At 35.0% G+C, this 23,970-nt stretch overlaps 1 protein-coding gene across 5 annotated transcripts; it reads left to right on the forward strand.

Annotated features, from left to right (window-relative positions):
* The first annotated feature begins 297 nt into the window (after nt 1-297).
* Nucleotides 298-23,555, forward strand: LOC116722661 (muscleblind-like protein 2a). Of its 5 annotated transcripts, none has more exons than XM_032566828.1 (9): nt 298-535; nt 4,986-5,545; nt 9,043-9,207; nt 9,309-9,515; nt 9,626-9,880; nt 12,369-12,422; nt 12,758-12,914; nt 16,957-16,992; nt 18,758-23,555. In XM_032566828.1, exons 2-9 carry the CDS (start codon nt 5,372-5,374, stop codon nt 18,880-18,882), a joined length of 1,173 nt encoding a protein of 390 aa, XP_032422719.1. In that variant the 5' UTR covers nt 298-535; nt 4,986-5,371; the 3' UTR covers nt 18,883-23,555. The 5 variants fall into 5 exon arrangements, with proteins under 5 accessions (XP_032422719.1, XP_032422720.1, XP_032422722.1 ...); XM_032566829.1 differs by lacking the exon at nt 16,957-16,992 and adding an exon at nt 17,563-17,657 and having other exon boundaries at nt 18,758-18,857; XM_032566831.1 differs by lacking the exon at nt 12,369-12,422 and adding an exon at nt 17,563-17,657 and having other exon boundaries at nt 18,758-18,857.
* The last annotated feature ends 415 nt before the right edge of the window (nt 23,556-23,970 follow it).

The following is a 23,970-nucleotide window of genomic DNA, read 5'->3' on the forward strand; positions in this document are numbered from 1 at the left end:
AACCCCACATGGTTTTACTGCTGTTTCCTTGGTAACAAGCAAAACCTTGCCCTTTTAGCCTGCTGGCATTCGTGTGGACTGTACCACTCTGTGGCGGCTAACGGGGGTGTTAGCACACCCACCTTACACAATTACTCTGCTTAACTCTTATCATAGCGTCAGAAATATCTAAAAATAAATGTATAATGTTGAAGTATAACCTCTGGTTAATTCTTTCAGGCTTAAAACGACAAATATAAGGGTGTATTTTATTTATTTGCTGTTCGGCTCACCCCGGAAAACTACGTCATTACATTAAAATGACGGTCGTACAGTAAGCTGTCAAAAGCTTGTTGCTTAAATCTTTGCAGCGCTGCAAAGTGGTGAAGAAATTAGGTCGGACAAGCTTTAATTCTTGGTGCAGGGCAGGAATTAGACGGACTGTTGAACAGACACATTGGGGGCACTTGACATCTTGTTTTCCGCTAGTTCAGTCGCCGTTTTGTCCGTGTGTCCTCCTGGCTGCTGCTGCGTGATATCCTTTCCTAACGATGAGGTAAGCAGATCCTCACATTAGCGCTGACACAAGCTAATACATACTACAGTTAAGGTATAACATCGTGTTTTATAGTGACAGTGCTGCATATAGGTTGACAGCTAAGTACAAAAAACATCGTTTTTAGGTGAGGAAAAGGATGCAAATCACTGCTTTCCTTCAACCATCAATCTGTGCTGATGACAAGGTGTGATAGAAAATAGCGTCAGGCAGATGATCGGTTCCCAAAGTTGGGCTCGGGGCCCCACTGGTGGTCGCAAATCGGCATAGGGTGTGAAGATCAAATTCAGAAATCAAAATGTATAACTAAACTGTTTGATGAAAGCTTATTTATGATAAATGTGTTACAAGAAATTAAAATTGTTCTAAATGCATCAAAACAATGCATTGGTTGTTCAGGCAGTTTTACTCAGTATGTAAGTAAAAAACTTTGAAGTATACGTTTAAATATTTATGGATGTACAGTACAGACCAAAAGTTTGGACACACCTTTTAATTCAATGAGTTTCCTTTATTTTCATGACTATTTACATTGTAGATTCACACTGAAGGCATCAAAACTATGAATAACACATGTGGAAATATGCACTAAACAAAAAAGTGTAAAACAACTGAAAATACCCCTTATATTCTAGTTTCTTCAAAGTAGCAACCTTTTGCTGTGATTACTGCTTTGCACACACTCTGCATTTTCTTGATGAGCTTCAAGAGGTAGTCACCTGAAATGGTTTTCACTTCATAGGTGTGCCCTGTCAGGTTAATAAGTGGGATTTCTTGCCTTATAAATAGTCATGAAAATAAAGAAAACCCATTGAATTAGAAAGGTGTGTCCAAACGTTTGGTCTGTACTGTATATGTTAGATTTACTACTCATTCCAGTTTTATCCTAGTCTGCTGTGAATTTATTATTATTACTACTATTATTCGTAGTAGCTGTAGTAGCAGGAGAAGTAGAAGTACTAGTAGCTGTAGTGTTGCGTTTGTGGTGGTTTTTAGAGTATATCTCTGTGCTTCCATTTGATTTTCAATTTTGCTGCTGTAAATTGGGAATTTCTATCTTAAGGGAGAACTAAGGGAATAATCTGTTCTAAATACTAAATTTGTGTACAGCATACAGATTAAAAATCAAGAAATGAAAAGTTGTCTCTTTTTTTAATTGTGCAGCCTCTATAACTGCAAGTCCAGTGACAGGCACAGTTACTGACTCACCAATAATAACAACTACGCACCTGTTTGCTTGGATTACAAGTGTTTACTTAATCATTAGTTAGATCATAAGTCACTGCCACTGTTAATGTGGGCCTCTGGAGTTTAAAAGGTTTGGGAAAGACAGCGATAGATGATTTAACGAGGTTACAAACTATGTTGTATTTATTTAATTTTAGCTAATTTCAAAAAACTTGCAGATGTAGTAGCCATATTTCTAGCCTAGGTAGAACTGTATTATATGTTTGAACAGCTTTGTGGCCTAAGAATAAAACAAAAATCATCCAAAACATGATCAAAGTTTACAGTATGCTTTGAAACAAATTAAAGTTACAAGACTAGGATTAAAATAATCTGAGGCACTAATGTGGTTTGCTTTTCAAAAGTTTATACGTACATAATACATACATACTGTATATAAGAGAGCAACACATATGAATCATATGAATCAGTTTCATATGATTTTGACCGTAGTCTAAAAATAAACCTATCTGAAATTAAAGCTTGCCTTTTATAGAGTTGAGTTGGGTTTAGATAAAGTTGTAATTTAGATAGGCTTTAATTAAAATACAGTTTGTGACACATGCCTGGTTGCGAAGTAACTAACTTTAAGAGCATATTAGAATATTAAAAATATTCGAGCCAGTGCTTTTTTGTGCTTTCAGTGAGTAAATGTGGGACTCCAGTAGTCATACTAAAGGTATAGGTGGATTAGCAGGAAGTTTCCAGTTGCGGATCTGCTGCCACGTTCCTATTGGATGGTTTCAGACTGGGAGGGTCTTTCCAGAGCCCAGCACACAGACAGGAAGGGGGTGGCTGGGAATGTTTTAGTCAGAGCCTGGCAGACAGTTTGTTTTGACTGTTTGGAAAATAAATCCAGTTTTTAGTCTGTGAGTCGGTGGACAGGAAGGAGAGGGTAAGAGTGTTTAATTGTCATGATTGTAACAACCAAGCAGCTCAAAATATTAATCTAGCTTTCATTATCAGCTTCAGAAAGCAGTTTAGAGCTGCATGGAGTGAGAGAGGCAGTCTTTCTTTGACCCGTTTCCTGACTTGCGCCTAAAGGAATTTGCTGCTGTATGCTTTGGTTTTTCACAGACGGTTGCTAAAAAGAAAGAGGAAGAACATCAGAGGTGTGTCTTAAAGTCTGAGCACGATCTTTTCTTCTGAGGGAGAAACCAAAGATTTAAATTAATGAATTAATTAACTACCATGATTTTCCACCTCTTTGGTCGTTTATTTACTGTACAGATTTAACTCTGGTTTCTCTTCCTCTTCCAGCGTCTGGTGTTTATGTTCCTTGTTACTATCTCTTATCTGCATAAGGCGTGGTGTACTTGGAGTCAGGATTTCTGGCCAGATGTTCATGTAATGTTACTAACAAACATGGAAGAGCGCTGCATTTGACCTATGAACTTTAGTGTACAAAGAAAAGTATGTATTGCTGAAATAGATTGGCACAGTAACCAAAAGTTTGGCACACATGTACACCAACCATAGATTAGAGCTCGGAAATATTCACATACTGGTATTGATTAATTGATCCTCATGCCTCTACTCAGCTACATGGTCGAGCAGATAAACAGCTGAGGCTTTGTGCGCGTCATGCAACAAGCTAATGTTTGATGAGGAAGTGTGGCCTAAAAAAATCTGTTGTTACGTAGGTGAAATGTGCAGCTTTGTTGTTGCATTACAAGTTGAGTTAGAAATGAGAATATCTGTAATCTCTCTCAAAAAATAATTAAATAATGCTGTGAGCAAGATCAAAGAGAAAAAAAATCTTACTGATGTTTAGTTGGATTTTTATAACTACTGTGGTAAACATTTTTTTAATTAGAGAGACACTTTGTGGATGCATAAATTATAGCAGAGTTTAGCATAATTTGAGCGTATTTTGTAGGTGTTTTTGTTTAGGATGGAAAATGTCAAATAAAATTTATTTGGGGTTTAGTTCTGTATGGATTCAATGTTTAAAAAAAAAAAGTTTATTAACTATTATTCCTACATACTAACATAATTTAATTATATCTAATGTATGCCTGAAAAAATGCATACCTCAGACAGACATCTTTCTAAAGATGTAAAATAATAATAGGTTTGTAAATAAATCTGTTATTGTTAACATTTTACTGAAAATGTCATGTAGAAAATAAATAATACCCTCTGAATAATCAGTGGAAAAATCTTCCTTTACTTCCTGAATAGATTTGAGTAAATTCCCACTGGTGTTTTGATGATTTATCTTTGATGATGAGCTGGGCGACTCTTTGCCATCACCCTAATCTTGTATGCATCTTGTATGGGAAGTTTTTCTGAGAACAAGGGCAAGTGCCTACAGACTTATTTTCAAATATTTTTGTTAAAAATTTTAACTCCCCATGTTCCAGGTGGAGGAACCAAAGAATGAGAATGCTTTATTCTCAAGCTCAGTTTCAGCATCAAGAAATGACCTAATTAAAGCCTGTCTGTTAACATAAAGTAGGCTGACGGTCTCAAAAAGCAATACATCATACATTTCAGTGTGAAAGGGGGAAATATATCTTTAGCCTCATGTCAGATGGGACTAGGAGTGTCACAATAGTAAATTTGGCTGGACAATAAATTGTCCCAGAAGTCATTGCGATCATTTTCAAGTTCCATCATGGTAATGGGATAATAATGCAAGAACACATTCTCAAAGATCAATAAACTTTAAATTCTAATGAACATTTAAGACTGGAGCTGGAATATATTATATATGTCCAAAATAAATAAACAAAACAACTGAAACTACAAACAAAACAAAAAAAAAGAAGTTTCTGTAAACAAAATTGCTGTTCATAAAAGCAAGTTGAAAGCAATTCACCAGACTGAAGACTTTTGACATCCAGTTTTTGAGGAAATGGAAAAATTATGCAAATGGAAATTATTGAGCTTGTTTTAAATTTATTATATGATTATTACTAATTCATTTATTGCTTATTAAGACAAACCTAGATAAGACTAATTCTTAGTATCAATTATTCATTGAGTAACTAGTGAGCTATTTCCTTTATTTATTAAGAGAAGGAATATGAAAAATAATTTTTTAATTTCACTGTTTCTTAGTAAAACAACAGTGCAAATGAAACAAAAGAAACAAAACAACCAAATTAAAATCTTTGAAAAGGTTTTCAAAATGACCTAAAATAATTACTTTTAAATAAACATACTGTAACTTTTACTGGAAGGCATTTTACCTTTAACTGTGTTTTTTCCCTTTCAGATCAGCAAAAGAAGTGCCTTTGAGAAGACAACCCCAGTCTGAAGTTGGTTCCCAGTCATAGCTGGCCTATGCTCTGTTTTCAAAGACCAATCTAAGAACTAGCATATGAAATCTCGACAGAAAACCTTTTGGTGCAAGTTTGCACACATTCAGCACCAAGAAGATTACTGAACTTTAGCCATAAGAAGAAGAAACGGAGAGAAGAAAATGACCTAAGAACGTTTTGCTGAAATAACATCTGGATGTGGATTCTTAAAAAAAAAAAAGAAAAGAACAAAGCTGCATTTACACTTACATGTTGTAATAATTTCCAGCTTTTATTGTGGGATTTCTTTGAACCGTGAAGTTGACATTTAACATTTACTGTGTGGTGAAACCTCTTGGACATGGCGCTAAATATGTCTTCAGTAAGAGACACCAAATGGCTGACATTGGAAGTCTGTCGCCAGTTTCAGCGGGGAAACTGTTCACGCAGTGATGAGGAATGCAAATTTGCACATCCACCCAAGAGCTGCCAGGTGGAAAATGGAAGAGTCATTGCCTGCTTTGACTCTTTGAAGGTAAGATATATGTCATTGTTTCTTTATTCTAAAGTGAACCTCACCTATAATGGAACAATTTGATTGAAAAAATGTCACAATTAACAGTTTGTTGTATTAAAATGAATGGACATAGTAAATTGTCATGTTGTTAAGTATATATGGTCAACATTCACCTATTTATATGGGGAATTTTACTGCCATAATTCGAGAGCACACATTATAAATAGATAGCGGCACAGGTTGCTACAATTGATTCCACACAGGCACACCCACTAGAAGAAAACAAACCCACCCAGTACAACACTTTCATTCTATTGGCTGAGAGGTTGCCAGGCGAACTTGGAACTTTTTTGTTCCAAGCGGCAGCAGAAAATGATTCGCAAGCATAGTGAGTATTTGAAAGAGAGCAGAAGTTTTTAGTACAAGCATAATAAGTTTTGAGAAGAAAGACATGAAGTCCTGCTTTCAAACTGAAAATGTGTGCTCTCGAATTATGGCAGAAACATTCCCCCATATATTTGTCTCATGTTTACCTGATATGGCACAGCCACTATTGGCTAATCAATACATTATTTGACTGGATATAATGTGATTGAATGAATGAAATGAATGAATGAATGAATGAAATGAAATTTATTCGAACATGATACAAATATAAAAATAAAATAGTGCACAGTAACAAGAAGTGCATAAAAAAGAAGAGAAAATACAGATTTTTTGTTTTTGTTGATTCATAACAACTGCTTTGGTATCAAAACTCACCTTTTGAAGTAAAATGAACAAATTTGTTTGCTTTAATATGGAAATGTTTTGATATTTCTATTAGCAGTAACTTTAATAGTTGCTGAGTTAAATGCACCATTTACAAACTTTGATCTTAAGCAAGATTTAAAGATGTTTCATGCTTTATATCTGCTTTTGGTGGCTGTTTTTGCTAGTAGAATGCCTGTTCTATTACATTAAATACAACTTAATTCACAGGTTTTCCTTAACAGCAGTTAGATGTGTCCACCATATTTATTGACACCTTCTAAAGTTTTGCACAGTCTTCTAATAAATGATTTTTTTAGTGCAGCACTCTGATGTGCATTCCCCCTAAAGCTTTTATTCATTTGAACCTTGTTTACTTAAGTCGGTAAAGATATCTAAGAATGTTTAATTTGTCATCTGACTTCCTGTTTGCATGGGGTATCAAACAGTCATGGAGGTCAACTCCTCTACAGTTATTCAAAATGGGAACAATAAGAGAACATGCCATTGAAGAAAGGAAGATTTATAAGTAAAAAAAAGGCAAAGGAGGTGAGGTAAGATAAAACTATTCCAGGTTTGCTGTCAGAGAACTTCAGGAAAATGAGATTATACTGATCCAATAAAAGATTCAAGCTTCTTTATCAGGGGTGCTAATAAATATGTAGGGTCTTAGTTTACTGCACTGATCAAACAAATGACATTTAATAAGATAAGTAATTCTAATCTTCCCCTTAAAGTTTTAATAACACAGAAATAATCCTTTCCATTTTCAGTGTTTATTTTCCCCAATGAAGATTTCTCAAAGTCCCTCACCGGATAAAGATGCCGACACTTCCAGACACTTAAAATCAAAACCACACTAAATTAGGACACAGTCATCTCAAATATCATGTAAAATTCCAAACAATCAAACAATTTTCCATTAAAAAAGACAAAATACCTGCCATTTATTATATTTGGTTATATTTAAAAGAATTAATCTTTCATCCAATTGGATTAGCGCCAGTTTATCCTTGCTCCCTTTGCTTGTATGGAGCCGGTTCTGCCTTAATCCACTCTAACACGTTCAGTTGCACGTCCCGTACAGCTTGCTCCTGGGATTATTCTCATGTTGAGTCTCTGCTTGAGCTCTTCCTTTTACCTTTATGAACTGCTCCATGTGCCCTTATAGTCGAGAGGCTGAAAGCATTAACAGAAAGTATAGATCCCTTATTTTGTTATCTGAAAGGGGGAATTAATACTTAAATTATTTTAAACATATCTGTAAATGTAGCCACAAAGTTTTTTCTTTTTGTGACGTAATTTTGTCATGTACTCTTTGTGTTTAAAAGAGTTTTTGTACTTTATGTTAATTCTTCTTAATATTAGCTTTAGATAAAAAAAATTTTTGTGGAGCAGAGTCCATTGATTTTAAGTCGGTAGAGGAAATTACTATAAAGGACTATCTCACTGGATACTTTACTTTGGCTTCTTTAGGTAGCAAGGTTTTCTTGCTGCTGTAAGAATACTCAAGGTATGATTTTCTTCACCACGTTAAACTTTTGAACTTGAGTTATGAACCACTGACTCCTATAGATTTACTGAGGGGAGCTGTAGCGCTTGAATTTGCACTGACCAAGTGAAGGGATGTATTATTAAGTGAAGATTTCTTTTAAGCCACTGAGTCTAAGCTTTGAAATTTGGTTTTGAGGGAAGATAAATAATATTAAACCACCACATTTTTTCATAATAATCATCTTTGACTACCCAGGAAGATGTTTTTACCTATACTTTTTTCTAATGTTTAAGTATCTTCATCATGCTATGGCCATATAATTTGTTAAATTCCAGGCAATTACTATTGATGCTGCACAAATGTGTCCTAACAGACCCAACTTGCTGTAAGAGGAATGTGCTCAGGCTTTGATATTTGACTCATTGGCTTGTCAGAGTTGTTGATGCGCAAAACCTATCCTGTTGCTTTGATGACTTTACACTTCAGCCTTAGGAGATGCATCGAGGCATTTAAAAGGCATCTGCTTAAAACTATTATGTAAACTCAAACTGAGAAAAAAAATGGAATTTAACATTTTATATCTATATTAAAAATAACATCTCAGACAAATTTGGCTGCTCTACATTAGTGTAAAAGAAGGCTGAATGTATCCAACCAAATAAACAGACAAAGTTTAGGAAGCCTTTCTGTGTCTATTTATGTCATTAATGTTGATGTTAACATGCTCTGCCCAATTATTTTCTAATATGGTGAAATGTTAGATTTGCGGGGCATAAATTACATGTTAAAGGATCAGGCAGGTTGAACAAGAATGTATGCAAAGTGGCACATAATTGGATACTTTTGTCAAGAAAATATTGATGCAACATGTGACACAACTCAATGAAAAGTTGGAATATGAGAGTTTCAGGGACCTGCCACATTTTTCTTTGGATCAGAAATATTTCTGAAACTTACCACTGAGATAGTAGTTGTGAAATATTTAAAACATTCAGTTTTTGTCCTTAAATAAAGCTGCTCTACAATTTTATTAGTCATATTGCTATAATGCCTGACATGATGTAGTGCTTAGTTATGAAACAGTTATAATTGAAGCATATTTTTATACCATTAAGTAAAATGGGTGATGCTTTTATACGAGTGTATTTTAAATGTGTTGTTTCTTTTGTCAAAGATCAATAGTTGTATTCATAACAAGATGAATTCAAATAGAAGTTTGACAGCTTCTGTGTTTATTTTTAATTTCTTTCTGTGTTTTCTCACAATGTAGGGCAGATGCTCAAGAGAAAACTGCAAGTATCTCCATCCTCCTTCTCATCTGAAAACCCAGTTGGAGATAAATGGGCGCAACAACCTTATCCAGCAGAAGACAGCTGCTGCTGTGCTTGCTCAGCAGATGCAGCTGATGATCCCTGGACCAAGTCTGCAGCCTATGGTGAGATCCTTAGAATGACTCAGCAACAACTTACTTTTATTTCGTGACTAAAATGTAACACAGGTCCTCTCTTCTCGTTGTCAACATCTTCTGCTCCACAGGGACTTGGCACTAATACCAGTCTTGGTTATGGGTCATATATCACCCCTTTGAACCATGGAATGAGTCTCATTCCCTCAGACATCCTCTCCAGCACCCCAGTTCTTGTCCCTGGCAGCTCAGCTGTCACGGTCCAGTGTTCCTCCTCCTCCTCTTCCTCATCTTCTTCTTCTCCATCACAGAAGCTGCCGCGTGCAGACAAATTAGAGGTATTAAAAGCTCCAGGAAGTTTAATTTAACATAAAAACACATTAATACTTCTGGGGCTCATAATGGGCTGCAGCTAAACTCCTTTCTCTGTCTTAATAACTTCTTTCAGGTGTGCCGGGAGTTTCAGCGGGGTAACTGCTCGAGAGGGGAGACAGATTGCCGCTTTGCTCATCCCACTGACAGCCCAATGATTGACACCACTGATAATACAGTCACTGTTTGCATGGACTACATCAAGAGCCGCTGCTCCAGGGAGAAGTGCAAGTATTTTCACCCGCCTGCACACTTGCAGGCCAAAATCAAATCCAGTCAACAACAAGTCAGTCAGAGCGGGGTGGCAGGCCAGGCCACAGCTGCAGCCATGGTAAGACAGAGCCTTATGCTCCTTGTGACTCTTAAGTAATTAAGTTCATCAGTCGCCTCCACACTGTGACAGAATATAGGCTGTGTCTCAGCCAGCGGGATCCGGTAGTTCAAGCAGATAAAATCTGAATTGAAAATCTCTTTGCAATTGATATATGAATCTCCTGCTGCATAGTGCTATAAAACATGACCGTTATATACTGCATTATTGTTAACATCTTCCAATATGCCATCAGACAGCCTCACTTGCACAATTTACACAGTATGCTCTACTACATTCTGTTAGCTGAGAAATATGTTCACATATAAAACAAGACAAAAAGGAATTTGTTACATATGCTTAAATAAAAGAGCAGCCAATATTTACATATAACACAAATCAACTGTAAGCAAAAAAGCTTTGAAAAACCTAAAATATGTCAGTATTCTCTATAGAGATAATGATAAGCATATGCACATCACAGAAGTCAAAAGTACTCTTTGTTATGTTCACATGGGACCAGTTAGGTCAAATTGTTTACACGGTTTAAATTTTGTTCTCAGTAGATGTTTGTTGAATGCTGATCTGTAGCATCTGCAAAAGTATTCACTGCTAAAAAAAAAGAAATTAAAATATAACATCTTGCATGTTACTAAAATTAGTCTGTTTATAAAACATCAAAAATATTCAACATACTTGAATAGAAAAATTGAATTTTGACTGAAATCATTGTTTTGTGTTTCTGCAGGTGTATCTTATTGGTAGAATTGATGAAAATATGCAGCGCCTTTCAAAAGCAATAACACTCATTAAACTTTTTCACATTTTAGCCTGTTATCTTCTAACTTCAAAGTATTTTATAATTTTTATGTGATAGGCCAACCAAATGTGTAATAAAATTATAAACTGGAAATAAAAGGATAGATTTTTAGAAAATCAATTTGCATTTTTATCTATAGTCAGGATTTACTGTCTTTAAAATGTGGACTTTGTTGCCATTTCATTATGTCAACCTTTCTTGATCTCTCTTTGAATTTCTTCTATTCCCCATAAGCCATAGAAAGTTTTAATATTTTTTCATGAGCTACAAAAACATCAAGTTGTAAAGGAACCTTATAGTGAAGGAATTATTGTTTCTGTCATACAAAAGAAAACAGTGTTTTCTCTTTACATTGGTGAATAAGAAAAATCACATAGCATCATTTCCTAGGCCTAAAGAAGAATCACTTTTGTTGCAGAAGATACCGTGGAACCATGATTGGATATAATAACAGCTTTCCAGTATAATAACAGCTACTTTGTTTTCCATCGCAATGCTAAATTTAGAGCATGTGTATTTCTTCAAAGCCATCTGCAAAGGCTTAGTCAGTACAGTCATGTAGTGTACGGTGGATCCTAACAGTAAACACACTTCTCCTAAATCCCAGTTTTTTATGTAAGCAACCTGTCTAAACTTTTTACTTGATTTTTCTTAAAGGTAAAAAACTATTTGCACAAACTTCAGCAAAAATGCACATTTTGGTTGATTTTTTTTTATTATTCACTCTTTCTGAGTTCACATCTGCCTCATAATAGTGAGTCAGACTATCCAGGAATGTGGTATTTTTCTAACATTTCTAATTTGCATTTTTGTAATCTAAAGCTAAAGTTACAAAGAATCAAAAGGGTCTATTTGCATGAACGTATTAGTCAGGAGAAGAGTGCAGATGATTCCAAGATAATACATGACATATACAAGAGTTTGTGTAGTTTTTCAAAGCAATGAGACACTAAAGAGCTGTCTTGTTTTGGTTCAGTGTCATCATTATGCATATATTTGCTATATTTTTTAATAGACTTCATTTTTTACTCTCAAAAGCATTTGTATTCTTTTATGTAATAGATATGTAAAGGAGGCATCCATCATTCCACCCAAACCTTTGCAGTAAATGCAGTAAATGGAGCTCCACTCTGTGTTTTATGACGCTGGATGCATGTTTCATCTGTTGATTTGTGGCACTTCTTTGGGCTGGCTCTCATAAAACCAAGTCATCTTTCATTTAACAGTAACATTTTCAGTGCCTGCTGTGTTTTTCATTTATATCCCTCTTTCAGAGCCATATGATTGGCATAATAAAACTTTGCTATTTGTGCAAAGCTCCACTAATTTTACTACATTTTGATTATATTAACCTCCCTTGAGCTCATCTAGTGAAATCTATCAAGTGCATTTTGAGGGTATATGTATTTACACATAATCATAGTAAATCTTTGCTAAATCTACTTATTAAACTAATTGACTTAGTGTTTTTTAATCATTTAATTACCCTAGAATATGTTTTTGTTACTGTGCATGAATATTTATGTGGTATACTGCATTCAGATTATTTTGTTTTTGTTTCCCCCCTCCTCTCACCTTCCCACAATGCTGTCCTCCATGATGCACCTCTTCTTGCTGTTACCTGTATGTTAATGCGCTTGAACCCCATTGGCCCACTGCCATCATGTGCTCGCTGCCTGCTATTAAAAGACTCAGTCGACCGCCAAAGCAATGAAGCGACCCCTCGAGGCAGCTGTAGACCTGGTACTTTTCACCTTTTGCTTTGCATGTAGCTGTTGTGTCATTGAAAAAAACTTTTTTTATTTTTCTCATTTGTGATTTGCAGCTTCTTCATGTAGCATCTTATCTGTGCACAGCCACCATCAGTAAATGCTTAAACTACCAAATGTGTTCTTTGTTTTTGTTAATATTTTGTCCTCATCTTAACTTGAGGCTTCAACTGTGGTTGTTTTTCCCCATCTTTTATTATTGTTTTAAATATAAATATGAACTCTTTAGCAATTTAAGAACAGGCATTATAGTTGAACACAATGAGAGAGGATTTATAAGGCTTCACGTGTCTTTCTGTCCCTTTTCAGGCCTTCCCACCCAGCATCCTGCAGCCCCTACCAAAGAGACCAGCCCTTGAGAAGAGCAGCTGGGCCAGCACTCTCCTTTCACCCAGTTTATTGCACTACCAGCAGGCTCTGGCTAATTCACAGTTACAGCAGGCTACAGCAGCATTTTATCCTGCAGGTGAGCTTTTTTATCAGAGACGTTAATACAACTTTTATTAACGTGCTTTATATGCAGTGCCTTGCAAATTTCATAAGTTAAATCTTTTCACAGTTTGGAACATTGCAAACACAATCTTTAAAGTGTATTATTTTGATTTTATGTGACAAATCAACACATTAGTGTGTCACAAGCATGGTATGAGTTTTATTCCAGCTCAGTCAGATTGGATAGGAGCATTTTTCCACAGATATTCAGATAGTTCAGAAGGTCTGCGCTTTGGTTTGGCTAGGACATGAATTTGATCTAAACCATCCTACTTGTAAGTCTAACTGAATGTCTGACCAGCTTTCCATCCTAATTAAATAAGAGGATCCCCAAACCTTGATTGTGTTTACTGGGATTGGTGTGCTGACAGTGATGTGTAGTGCTTGTTTTCTGCCTTTTGGTTCATATTCCAATTGAGCCAAAACAAATATCAATATTTGTCTGATATAGCTAAATCAGATTCTTCCACGTGTTTGCTCTGTCCCCTGCCCATGCCACTTCTTTATAAAGGACAGATTTTGATTTCTCTCTGTAGATTTTTACACCCGAGCTGTGAATCTCTGCAGCTCCTTCAGAATTGCCATGAACCTCTTGATTGCTTCTATGAAAAATCCTCTCTCTTCTTGCCAGTCATTTTTAGTGGACCGGCATGTCTTGCTAGGTTTGCATTAGGACTGCACAATATTATGAAAGCAAGAAATTGCCATTTTTATTTAAATATTTAACTAATACTATTTTTTCCAACTAAAATATAAGTCATTAATATCAGCACAAGATTTAGGCATCAAGGGCTTTGAAAGTCTTTCCATCGGATCATATGTAATCTTGGCTTTCAGAATATGAATACATATAATAGTACAGCAAATTTGCATTCAACACATCCTTTGCAATGGCAATGCTGCTCAAATTAAACCTGTAATGACACCTGTGATTCAATATATTTGGTGTCATGCAATAGTAATTTTTTATGATGGACTGAACAGAGAGCTGTGAGATGCTTAAAGCTTGGGCTCTTGTTTTGAAACGTAACCTTGCTTGTACTTTTCCATAACTTAATTTGTTTAGCTAATCTTTGATCTTCAAGATGCTGTTTGACTATTATACACCAGGCAAACATGTAAAACCTTCATTCTGTATTTTTTTTTATTGAGATTAAATTATATAGAAAGTCTGTTTATTAATATAACTCCTGAAATTGATCAAAGTAACATCCGACTGATTTAATTTTAATTTTTGAAACAGTTGACTGCTCTGGATTGCTTGCTACACCTTGATTTTATTTTTTTTAATGAATAATTTGCAACACCTCATATCATTTTTTCTTCTACACCACAATTATGTGCTGCTAGTGTTGCTCACATAAAATCCCAGGTCAATACAGTGACGATTGAAGGCACTGTGTATCTCATTTCTGAACTTCAGTGATTCCATGTCAAAAACACTTTATGTGGTCTTTCAAACCTAAGAATGCATCTGCAGGTCATATTGGGAATAAAGGGGTGTAATATATCAAGGTTTTCCAAAATGATTAAGTTTTTAATTAAAATTTTTTTTTATTTGTCAAATTAGAAAAACGAATCATGAGTTTTATTAGCATTTGCTATTATTTCAATACTCCTTTTTCTGAGCAAAAGATTTAACTTTAGACACTTTATTTTTATTTTATGTCATATAATAAAGTACCAAGTGCAACTTTCCAATAAAATCACTTTAAAGTTCACTTTGGTAGCCCCAGGTTATAGAAACAAAGATTTCTATTAACAAAAATCAATACTTCGATGAAGTAGCAAAACCAGTAGCCTTTGCTATATGGAAGAGAAAATGGCAAGAGGCAGGGCCAAGTGAATAAGCTGTCATTTTTCTATTAAATCCAAAAAAATATTGACTAAAGTTGTTGCTGCAGCAGCCTGTCATCTATGTTATAAGTTACATGTGCAGGATGTCAGAAGGGATTGTTGTTTTGTGTTTCACCTTCTCAATCTCTGCAACTCTTTTTCCAAAAGAGGAAAAAAGACTCTTGTTTTCCATAATGTTTGATTTCTTTTTTCCATTGAACATTAAAAATTAATTACTCTAAGGTATTTATTTTAATATGAAACCCAGTGATAAAAATATGGGGAACATTGTCTTTCAGCTGTAAGTATTTTAACACCAGGACATAAAAATATTACATTTCATGTGATATTAACTGAGTAAACATCCAAAGTCAGTTTGTAAAAAAACTAAATGTACTCAAACAGACATCAGGATGGCATTAGCAGTGCAGTCTATCCAATAACGTAATCCAATGCTGTTTAAAAGTAGATATTTAGTAGTTTGTTCCCTTGGATTATGTAGAGTATGTGTTATGTGCAATGCCAAGGAGAAATGCCATTAGCGGTGATCTCAGAGAATCAAATAGTGCCGCCCCTCCATCTGGAAAGGTAATAAGCATTCATCACAGGTGGCTATCATCCCAGTAGATTATGTTTCATTAGGTTTACCCCAATGTCAAACTGTGCAGTACCCATTGAAAGTGTATTAAAACCAAGAAATGTGGGCGTGCCGTGGTGGCGTAGGGGATAGCGCGACCCATGTTTAGAGGCCTTGAGTCCTCGACGCGGCCGTTCGACTCCCGGACCCGGCAACATTATTCCCCCGTCTTCTTCCCCCTTTCCTGTCAGCCTACTTTCATATAAGGGACAGAGCCCACAAAAGACCTCCTGGAGGGGAGAAAAAAAACAAGAAATGTGCATCTCAGCCATGCCTTTTGATTAGTTCAGAACAAAGTATACAACATAGCAGTCTGGGCTTGCAATATTACTTCAAAAACAGACCAAAAGACCATTAAGTGGTTAAAAAAAGGACCTGGACTTATGAAAAGCTGGTAAATAAATACACAGTTTAGCTAAGAAAGGTGACAAAAACCCACTCTGAGTCTTTTTTGGTGGTTTCTTATTGGTCTTAAGGGTTTTTTCTATTAAAGTCTTTTTACAAACATCCATATATTCTGGGATGTTTAATGGAAATCTAGAGTAAATTATAGTAGGTCTGCAATATAGTAATTTTTTTCTGTTATTAAGGAACAGTACCATCATCAAAGTCATCAAAGTTTGTTTTATTGCTGTGAGGACATGATGACTCTTGTTTGCTTTTGGAGCCAACAGCAGAATATTTGGCATTTTTAGCTGGCAGTCAAGAGGTTTTAGTTAAAACTAATATGCAGGGTTCACCAAATCGCTATAAAAGGAAAATATGAAGCACCTAAAAATTTTTGTATTTCTGTGTTACTTTGATATTCTTCATATGAATGGTTCTGACTACAACAATGGAAATATTATTAGTGCCTGATCCGGATATATTAACAATTACTGGTGCAAACCATCCTGTTAGTTTTACTTAGTTTGAACATGATGATCAGAAATCTGTATGCCCAATTGAACACAATGATAAGGACATGAATAATCAGACTTTTCTCATTATGTTGCTAATTATTGCTAACAACTCAAACCAATAGCATGACTTCTGTGGATTCAAACCGTAAAAGAGCATTTTCAGATATGGACATTAGGCAATATGACTGGTTTAATGTGATTCTAATAAAAGTAAAACTGTTAATTTCTGCAACTTTAACTTGATGCTCTCATCCCTCACATTGGATATTGAACTGTTGGCTGAGATTCAAGAAACTCAGATCTAAGAACTTGTTCAAAACACGTCTTATGTAACATAATATACAAGTAAACACATTTTGTTTGGTGACATGGAAAACTGAGCTGCAGAGGGATGCTACTTAAATAAATGTGCATACAGAAGATTTTAAGCTAAGGAAGCTTGAAATATATTGGAAATGTTGGAAATGAGATCACCAAAAATGTATTTGGGTGTTTTATTTACAGCATGACAAATAAAACACATAAATACATAAACTGTATTTCCTATGCTTTCTTGTTTGTTCACTAAACTATGCCAGTGAAAACTGATGTTAATGTGTTGGTCAAACTAAGTTTGTTATTCCCATTTTGTAATCACACAGGTTCTGTCTTGTGCATGACTCCTGCTAACAACATTGGTATGTTATTTCATCTTCTTCAAACTGTGTTTTCCAGTCAACAGATAACCTAAAGATTAAATAATTTGTTTACAGTACCAGAAAACCAAAATGTCATTGTGTATTGAAATACGAGTTCTTGTGGCACATTTTTGTGCTTTTCTGAAGATAAAACCTTGGGTATAAAATTTCCTCTTTTATTCCAAATGGTTATTTTTGAAACTCCATCACTGTTTGTAGGTTTTTTTATGCTCTACTGGGAAGAATTAGGAAATTTGTTCAGCATTCCTGACATTTCAAAGTTTTAAATTCTTAAGTCTTTTTTTATATATATATATCTGTGCACTTGTGGTATTTGTCAATTTCTGAGCAAATTTCCTAATTAGATTTCTTATTAGCGCTCCTTTTATGTTTTCCCTTGCTCTCTTGCTTTGCCGTGTGATCACATGCCATCTGCTGGTCTAACCCAATGATGGCTTGCTGCTACTGTCATTGTATATTTGCTTGGCCAGAGAACGAGAAACATTGCTATGGTTACCATAACGCTCCACCTCCCTTTTCATTGCTTCCATGGTTCCCCTCCTGAAAAAGTCCCCATGATGTACAGTGCTACGCCTGCTACTGTCTCTGCAGCAGCCACTCCTGCCACAAGTGTCCCCTACGCAGCAACAGCACCAGCCAATCAGGTTTGCTCCTTTTTAAAGCTTTCTGTGGTAAATCCTTGAGCTCTGTATCAGTGCTTCATCTTTAAATCAGGGGAGTTGCTTCATCAGCATTGGGATGCCATGCTTGCTTTACAGCCAGAAAGCTTTGTATACCTGTAGACCTTCAGCAGAACTGCTAGGCTGCATTTCATTCCTTTCCCTTACTATAGACAACACCTCTTAAGAAATCTTAACAGTGTTGTATTTATTTTGTATTGCATGTTTTGTGCTTTGTTCATTGTTGTCTTTTTACGACTTAAACAGTAGCAACAGATTATATTAAGAAGTAAATGTTCTGTTTGAGAGCATGATGTGTTTATTACATTTTGACTGAGATTTATTTATGACTCCTGCAGTAACTTTGTGAAGAGTGAAGCCAAAAAGAATAACAGTATTTTAGTCCTTCTTTTTACTCAAAATCTTATTTAATGTGCAGTTAGAGACAGAAATTTACCCACACTCATCAACAGCAGTGATGTCGTATTATATTTTTGGCTTTTAATGACACATTTTAACAGTTATTTGTTTTCGGTGGACAGACACAACATAAAACACATTATTATTCAAAAATAAGATATTAGAGCACAAGAAGGACTTTATTGCCATTTTTCTCTGACCAACGAAAGTTGTATTGTACATCCTACAAACAGGGTCTATATACATACACCCACACTGACCCATAGTCTATACATGTCAAAAACGACCATTCAAAACTAGTTTGGATCATCATTGTGTTTCACCTGTCAACAGTATAAAATCTTTTAAACTGGTGTCATAGTCAATATATTTTACTTCTATTTATTTCTCCCAAATTTTTTCAACCTCAATAAATTTGTGGAATAAATACAGTGAAAATAATTGCCTTTAATTTTGTGCTGCAGATTAAAGCAAGCAGCTCTTTGAAGCAGGCTTTTCTTTACTTTGGTTCAGGGTACCGTTGTAAAATGCAGGACTCTGTTTTTTGTTAAATATAACAAACTGTATCACATGGATGTTGAGGAACATTTAAAAAGTGTTTTGCTGCTAAAAAAAACATATTTAAAAACCTGTTGTGTGAAACTATTCTTCTGCTTTTGAAACAGATCATCCTCAAGTAACCATCAGAAACAGACGTCAGTGCCACGTCGCAGCAGTTAAAGGTCCTTTACAACCTCCGTACAAACAGTCTACTAGCATCACACACAGCATACAACAACCTGCATGTTAATAATGTTGCTACTGAAATTAGGGTTACTTTACATTATAGAAGCTTTGCTGTAAGTGCACGCTTTTGCGCCTGTGTTAAATGCATTTTCAATAATTTGCGTGATGCGTTGCCCCCGTTTGCCGGTTCTGTTGAAGTCAAGGATGAAAGTATTTTGTCTCATTATACACATTGTACAGTAACCTGGTCTGTTTAAAAGGCATTTCTGAACAATTGCAAATAGAAAAGTCACAAACAGCAGACAAAACAGTATAAATACAATATAAAAATCTTCTTTTGAACTAATCTCAACACTTGTAAACCATTTAAGTATGTAGATATTTATGGTTGAAAACATTGAGTTTGGTCACAGAAATTTCAGGTTGGTCCTATATTGCAGATTGTTTTTATCTTCTTGAATGTGCTATTTAATTAAAGTTTTTTTTTTAATGACAATTTCATAGTGCCAGATTTAAATATATTTAACAAACCAGTGGAAAGCACTTATTCTAACTTTTAACCTCATGTTGTGTAAAATGATAGCTGGCTTATGGACATCCCTTTAAAATGCTCAGAGAGATCCCCAGAGAACTGGATCAGTGCTCCACCTTCTGGTGTGCCTTTGCATTGCATAGACAGGCTCTATGCTGAGAGGAAATGCTGTATAATTCATCTGATGTCAAATAGCAGACCCACTCATAAAACGTTATGTCCTTTTAACAATATAAACTTCATATTACAAGTCAGATGCTTAGAAGATACGGATTAAACTATAGGAAGAGCGGCTACAGACTTGAAAGATTGCTAGGAATACAACTGCTAATATTTAAACTAAAATTGTTGTGTGAACATTGTCAGAACTGTTTTGTTTGAATGTTATAAGTGCCTAAACAATCGTAGGTAGAAATGCAAAACGCAGTCCTTATTTTCACAAAGTATAGAAGTTACTTTCTCTGAACTTAGATTTTATTTTGAGTTCCTGGAACTTTCCTGAATCTTATTAGTTACTTTCTCAAACTTACTGAGTTCCTATAGAAAAGGAGCAGCATTTTGAAGTGACTTGTAACTTCTCTTGTACTTACTATGTGTTAAATCAGTCCAAGTACCTTGCAGGTACATAGATACAACCCACCTCATAATATACCCTGCGTCATGAAAATATTCAGTATGTTCCAGGAAAGTACCTAGCAAGTTTTGTGTAGGTTCCTGAAAAGAGAACTTGGTAAGTTCTAGAAAAGTTCCACAGGGTACCTGGTAAAATCCAGAAAGGTTCCACGAAAGTTCCAGGAAAATACCTGGTAGGATCTGGAAAAGTTCCAGGAAAGTGTCAAGTTTTAGGAAAGGATGACCTCTACGTTCCTGAAAAGTAACCTCTAAATCCAGTGAAGTTCAGGCTGTATTTTATAGTGCTACTGAATTGTACATGCAATGACATCTGAGAATACTTCAAAGGTTTTTTGTGAAAATCACTTCAGTAATGTACTAATTAAGTCACTGATGTTTGAGATAGATTTCCATGCGTAGTTTGCAGTGCAATGTCAGTGCTTTAGTATTTTCTCGAAATTCAGATAAGGTTTTGTCCTTGAATAAATTTCTCACCGATGTTCAAACAGGTGTGTACTGTGCATAGGACCTAATATCCAGGTTTAAAATTATATTGTTAAAAACTATGTTAAAATACTTTTTGGTTTGATAGAATTTCAGAAGTAAAAATTGTTTTGGTGAAATGTATTTGTGTGGTTAAACCATCACAGCAGCCAGACTGACATTTGTTTCTTTTAAGAGAATCATTTCTCTCTTGTATATTTGTATTTTCTATTCCATCTTTTAGTTCTGGTTCTTACAAACTTTTGATGATTCTGCATTTGTTTACCATCCTTGAATCATTTTACACTTCATTAGTTAATACTAAAATAATTACATATGGATATTTTGCTAGTTTAGGACACTTAAAATGTATTCTATTATATTTTATGATGAATGTAATTTATTAAACTGACTTTGAATCTGTTCAGTTCCTTTAAACACCTTGACTTGTAGTTTTAGACTATTAAAATAAAAGAATCAGGATAAAGAAGAAACTGAAAACATTCAGTCCTTGTCACTGCCTTGTTACCTGTAAGAGACAATGAATGTCTGTATAAACAAGGCTGTTAAGTTGCTTATGTGCAGAAGTGCATTGTACCACTTGTACAAAGATCTGAAACTAAAACAGCTTGTGATTTAATGATACTATTCAGAATGTTTGCATAGCACTTTCTTTTTAAATGTTACAAAGTGCTTCACTTTTTATTTCAAAAAACTGAATTTTGTTCAGAAAGATCTTCACAAGATTAGAATAATAAAATGTGTAATAAAGAAATTAAGATATTTAATTGGATGTCAGGAATTAAAGCAATTGAAAACTTTGCAAAATGATGCACATCCCTTGAAATTTTTTAATTTTCTTTTACTTTAAAGCCACAAACTTTAGTATTTTATAGGTATTTATTTAATAAACAAAGACAAAGTGAACATAAAAGGATACATGATTTTGATTTATTTTAACATAAGATCAAAAACAAATCTAAAGCAGTTGTTTTTAAGCTCTGATACGCCTAAAGAAAACGTAACAGTAACAATTAGGCCTCATAAGTTTCATATTTTTGGATCTGCAAAGACCTCAGTGGGAGAATCTTGACAACACAATTGCTAATGTTTCACTTTTCAAATCTGACCTTCATGGAAGAGTGCCGAAAAGTGGAAAGACATAAAAAGTACATCTTGAAGTTTGTTACAAGGCAAGTATGGCACATAGCTAAAATGTGGAAGAATGCACTTTGGTCAGATGAGAAAAAAATTTAACCATTCGACTTATGTCTAAAGTTGTATGTGTGGCAGAAAACCAGAGTCCTCCATGAAATACTTCAAGCCATACTGTGACACCTTTTGGTTGTCTATAGGCTAAAAAGACCAGAAGCATGTTTGGGGCTGCAGTCCACTCAATACTAATACACCCCTGGGATACAGCAGAAAATTGTCACAGCTCGGTATCAGCTGACATATGTAGGAGTGAGCCAGCTTTCTGACTCAAAGGGTGATGTAGCGATTTACTGCAATCGTGCATCACTTCACTCACATCATTTCTTGGTATTAACACACCCTAGAGGGTTTGTGCTGGAGAGGGGATAGATCACTGGCTGTCAGTCAAGGGTAGATTCTTCAGAACCATTTGTGCATGAAAAAGGACAAAACTGGTAATGTGTTCAAATGCTTAGAACGGAATATGTTGGACAATCATTTTCCTCTTGTTTTTCAAAAGCTACGTTTTTAACTTGATTTGTGATTTAAGAACAGTGGTTTATTGTGGTTTACAAAATAATTTTTTGTGAAAAAGGATTCTAACTTACCATATTGCCCTGAACGTGCAGTTCAGTGCAATACTGCTTGTGAAACATTGTCATGGCAGCATTAACCTGTGAGGATGCTGGTCTGAGTTCAAATGAAGATGCAATGAACTAAATAGAGGGTAATCCTGGAAGAAACGCTGTTGGATGCTGGAAAGGGTTTGAGATTAAAGTTGAGTTCACGTTCTAGCAGGATGTGGTAGCTTTCAACATACAGCCAGAGCTACAGTCAAGTGATTATCGCAAGACTCATGTGTCCCAGTCAAAGTCCAGACTTAAATCTACTTGAAAATCTGCAGCACTTCACAATTATGCCCTACTTTGTCTTTGTCTCTTACATAAAATCCATTAAAATACTATAAAGTTTGTACTGGTAATGCAACAAAGGTAAATACTATTGGGAGGAACTGTATGTAAATTTATTTACAGAACTAAACAATTTACAGTGGAACAAAACACTAAAACGTTTTGCATACGTAGCCAAATTAGCTATCCCAAGACCTTACTAGTGTCTTTAAAAGTAAAAATAAAATCCCTTTTAATTGAGAATCTCAAATCTTATATAAAGTCCCTGATGTCTCTAATGCTAGTTGTGAGTTCATTTCTTACACACTGCTCTATTTAATGCTGAAACATTAATACTTCAGCAGCTGTATTCAGTTTTAAAGTATGATTGCTTTAAACTTCAGTTTGTCACTAGCTGTGGATATGAGATTTTTTTTCTTTTTCTTTTAGCTTTCAACTGTAAAGCCTATTTCTGAATATTTGTGTTACTTTTACAGACTAAGAGCTTAGTAGGAGGAGCATGAGGCCGTTTTAGAGTTGGATATTTAAGACATGAGGATTTGGACATTAAGAATGTTCAGTCTTACTGAAAGAAACACCTCTCTTCAGCACTTTGGCAACTGTCAAATGACTAAGATGATTTCTTTGTGATATTTGCCTTATCTTTGATCTATCCTGAGTTTGTATTTGTTCTGAAACTATTGCATTGTTCAGTGAAAATAAAGTTGACAGATGTTTTTGTTAATATTCAATAAGTTTAGAGTTGTGGTTGCAGATTGTATGACGAACCCAAATGACATGCTGACATGCCTGACGTTTATTTGATTGATCAGCCTGGCAATGTGTATGATTCATTTAAAGAGTTAGCCATCTCTTAAAGCAGCCATTCTGCTGAAATCAGGTTGCATCCTGGTGGGAGCTGTTTGTTCATAATAATACATTTCATGTGGACAGTTTTGTTCATGTAAATTCAAAATTGTGTAAAATTTGAGATATTGCAAATAAAGTAATGTCATATACATGCAATGGTGTGACATCTGTTTTTTACATCTGTATTTTAATATTACTGGCCCTATATCAGACCAAAGAAATCCGGATTATCATCAGAATTTAGTTTGTACGCCAAGATTATCTGCTAAGTAAGTAATTGGCATACATTAATACATGTTAATTATATTATTTTAAAGTTTCCATACAGAATTTTCCAAAAAATTAGTCACTTAAATATAGTTTGTGATCTTTAGAGGTCCATGCTGTGCTCAGGTTTTCTATTTTGCTATTTTGTTCTGAATTGTTAAGACAAAATGTACTTATCCCAAAAAACGAGCTTCCAGGTGCAAATGCCTCTAGAAATGTCACATAAGGCAACTGATCAGCACTTTTGAGAACATCATTTTTCTTTCTTCTTTTTCCCTCTTTAATGATGTGTTTTCCTACTTCT

The sequence above is a fragment of the Xiphophorus hellerii genome, chromosome 7, assembly GCF_003331165.1.
Source record: "Xiphophorus hellerii strain 12219 chromosome 7, Xiphophorus_hellerii-4.1, whole genome shotgun sequence".
In the NCBI taxonomy this organism is placed as follows: Eukaryota; Metazoa; Chordata; class Actinopteri; order Cyprinodontiformes; family Poeciliidae; genus Xiphophorus; species Xiphophorus hellerii.

Excerpts from the sequence above, each read along its gene's own strand:
- LOC116722661 (XM_032566828.1), top strand. The coding sequence starts at position 5,372 with ATGGCGCTAAATATGTCTTCAGTAAGAGACACCAAATGGCTGACATTG. Across the intron at positions 12,423-12,757 it reads TCGAGGCAGCTGTAGACCTG|GCCTTCCCACCCAGCATCCT; the intron begins GTACTTTTCACC and ends GTCCCTTTTCAG. Across the intron at positions 16,993-18,757 it reads GACTCCTGCTAACAACATTG|ATCATCCTCAAGTAACCATC; the intron begins GTATGTTATTTC and ends CTTTTGAAACAG.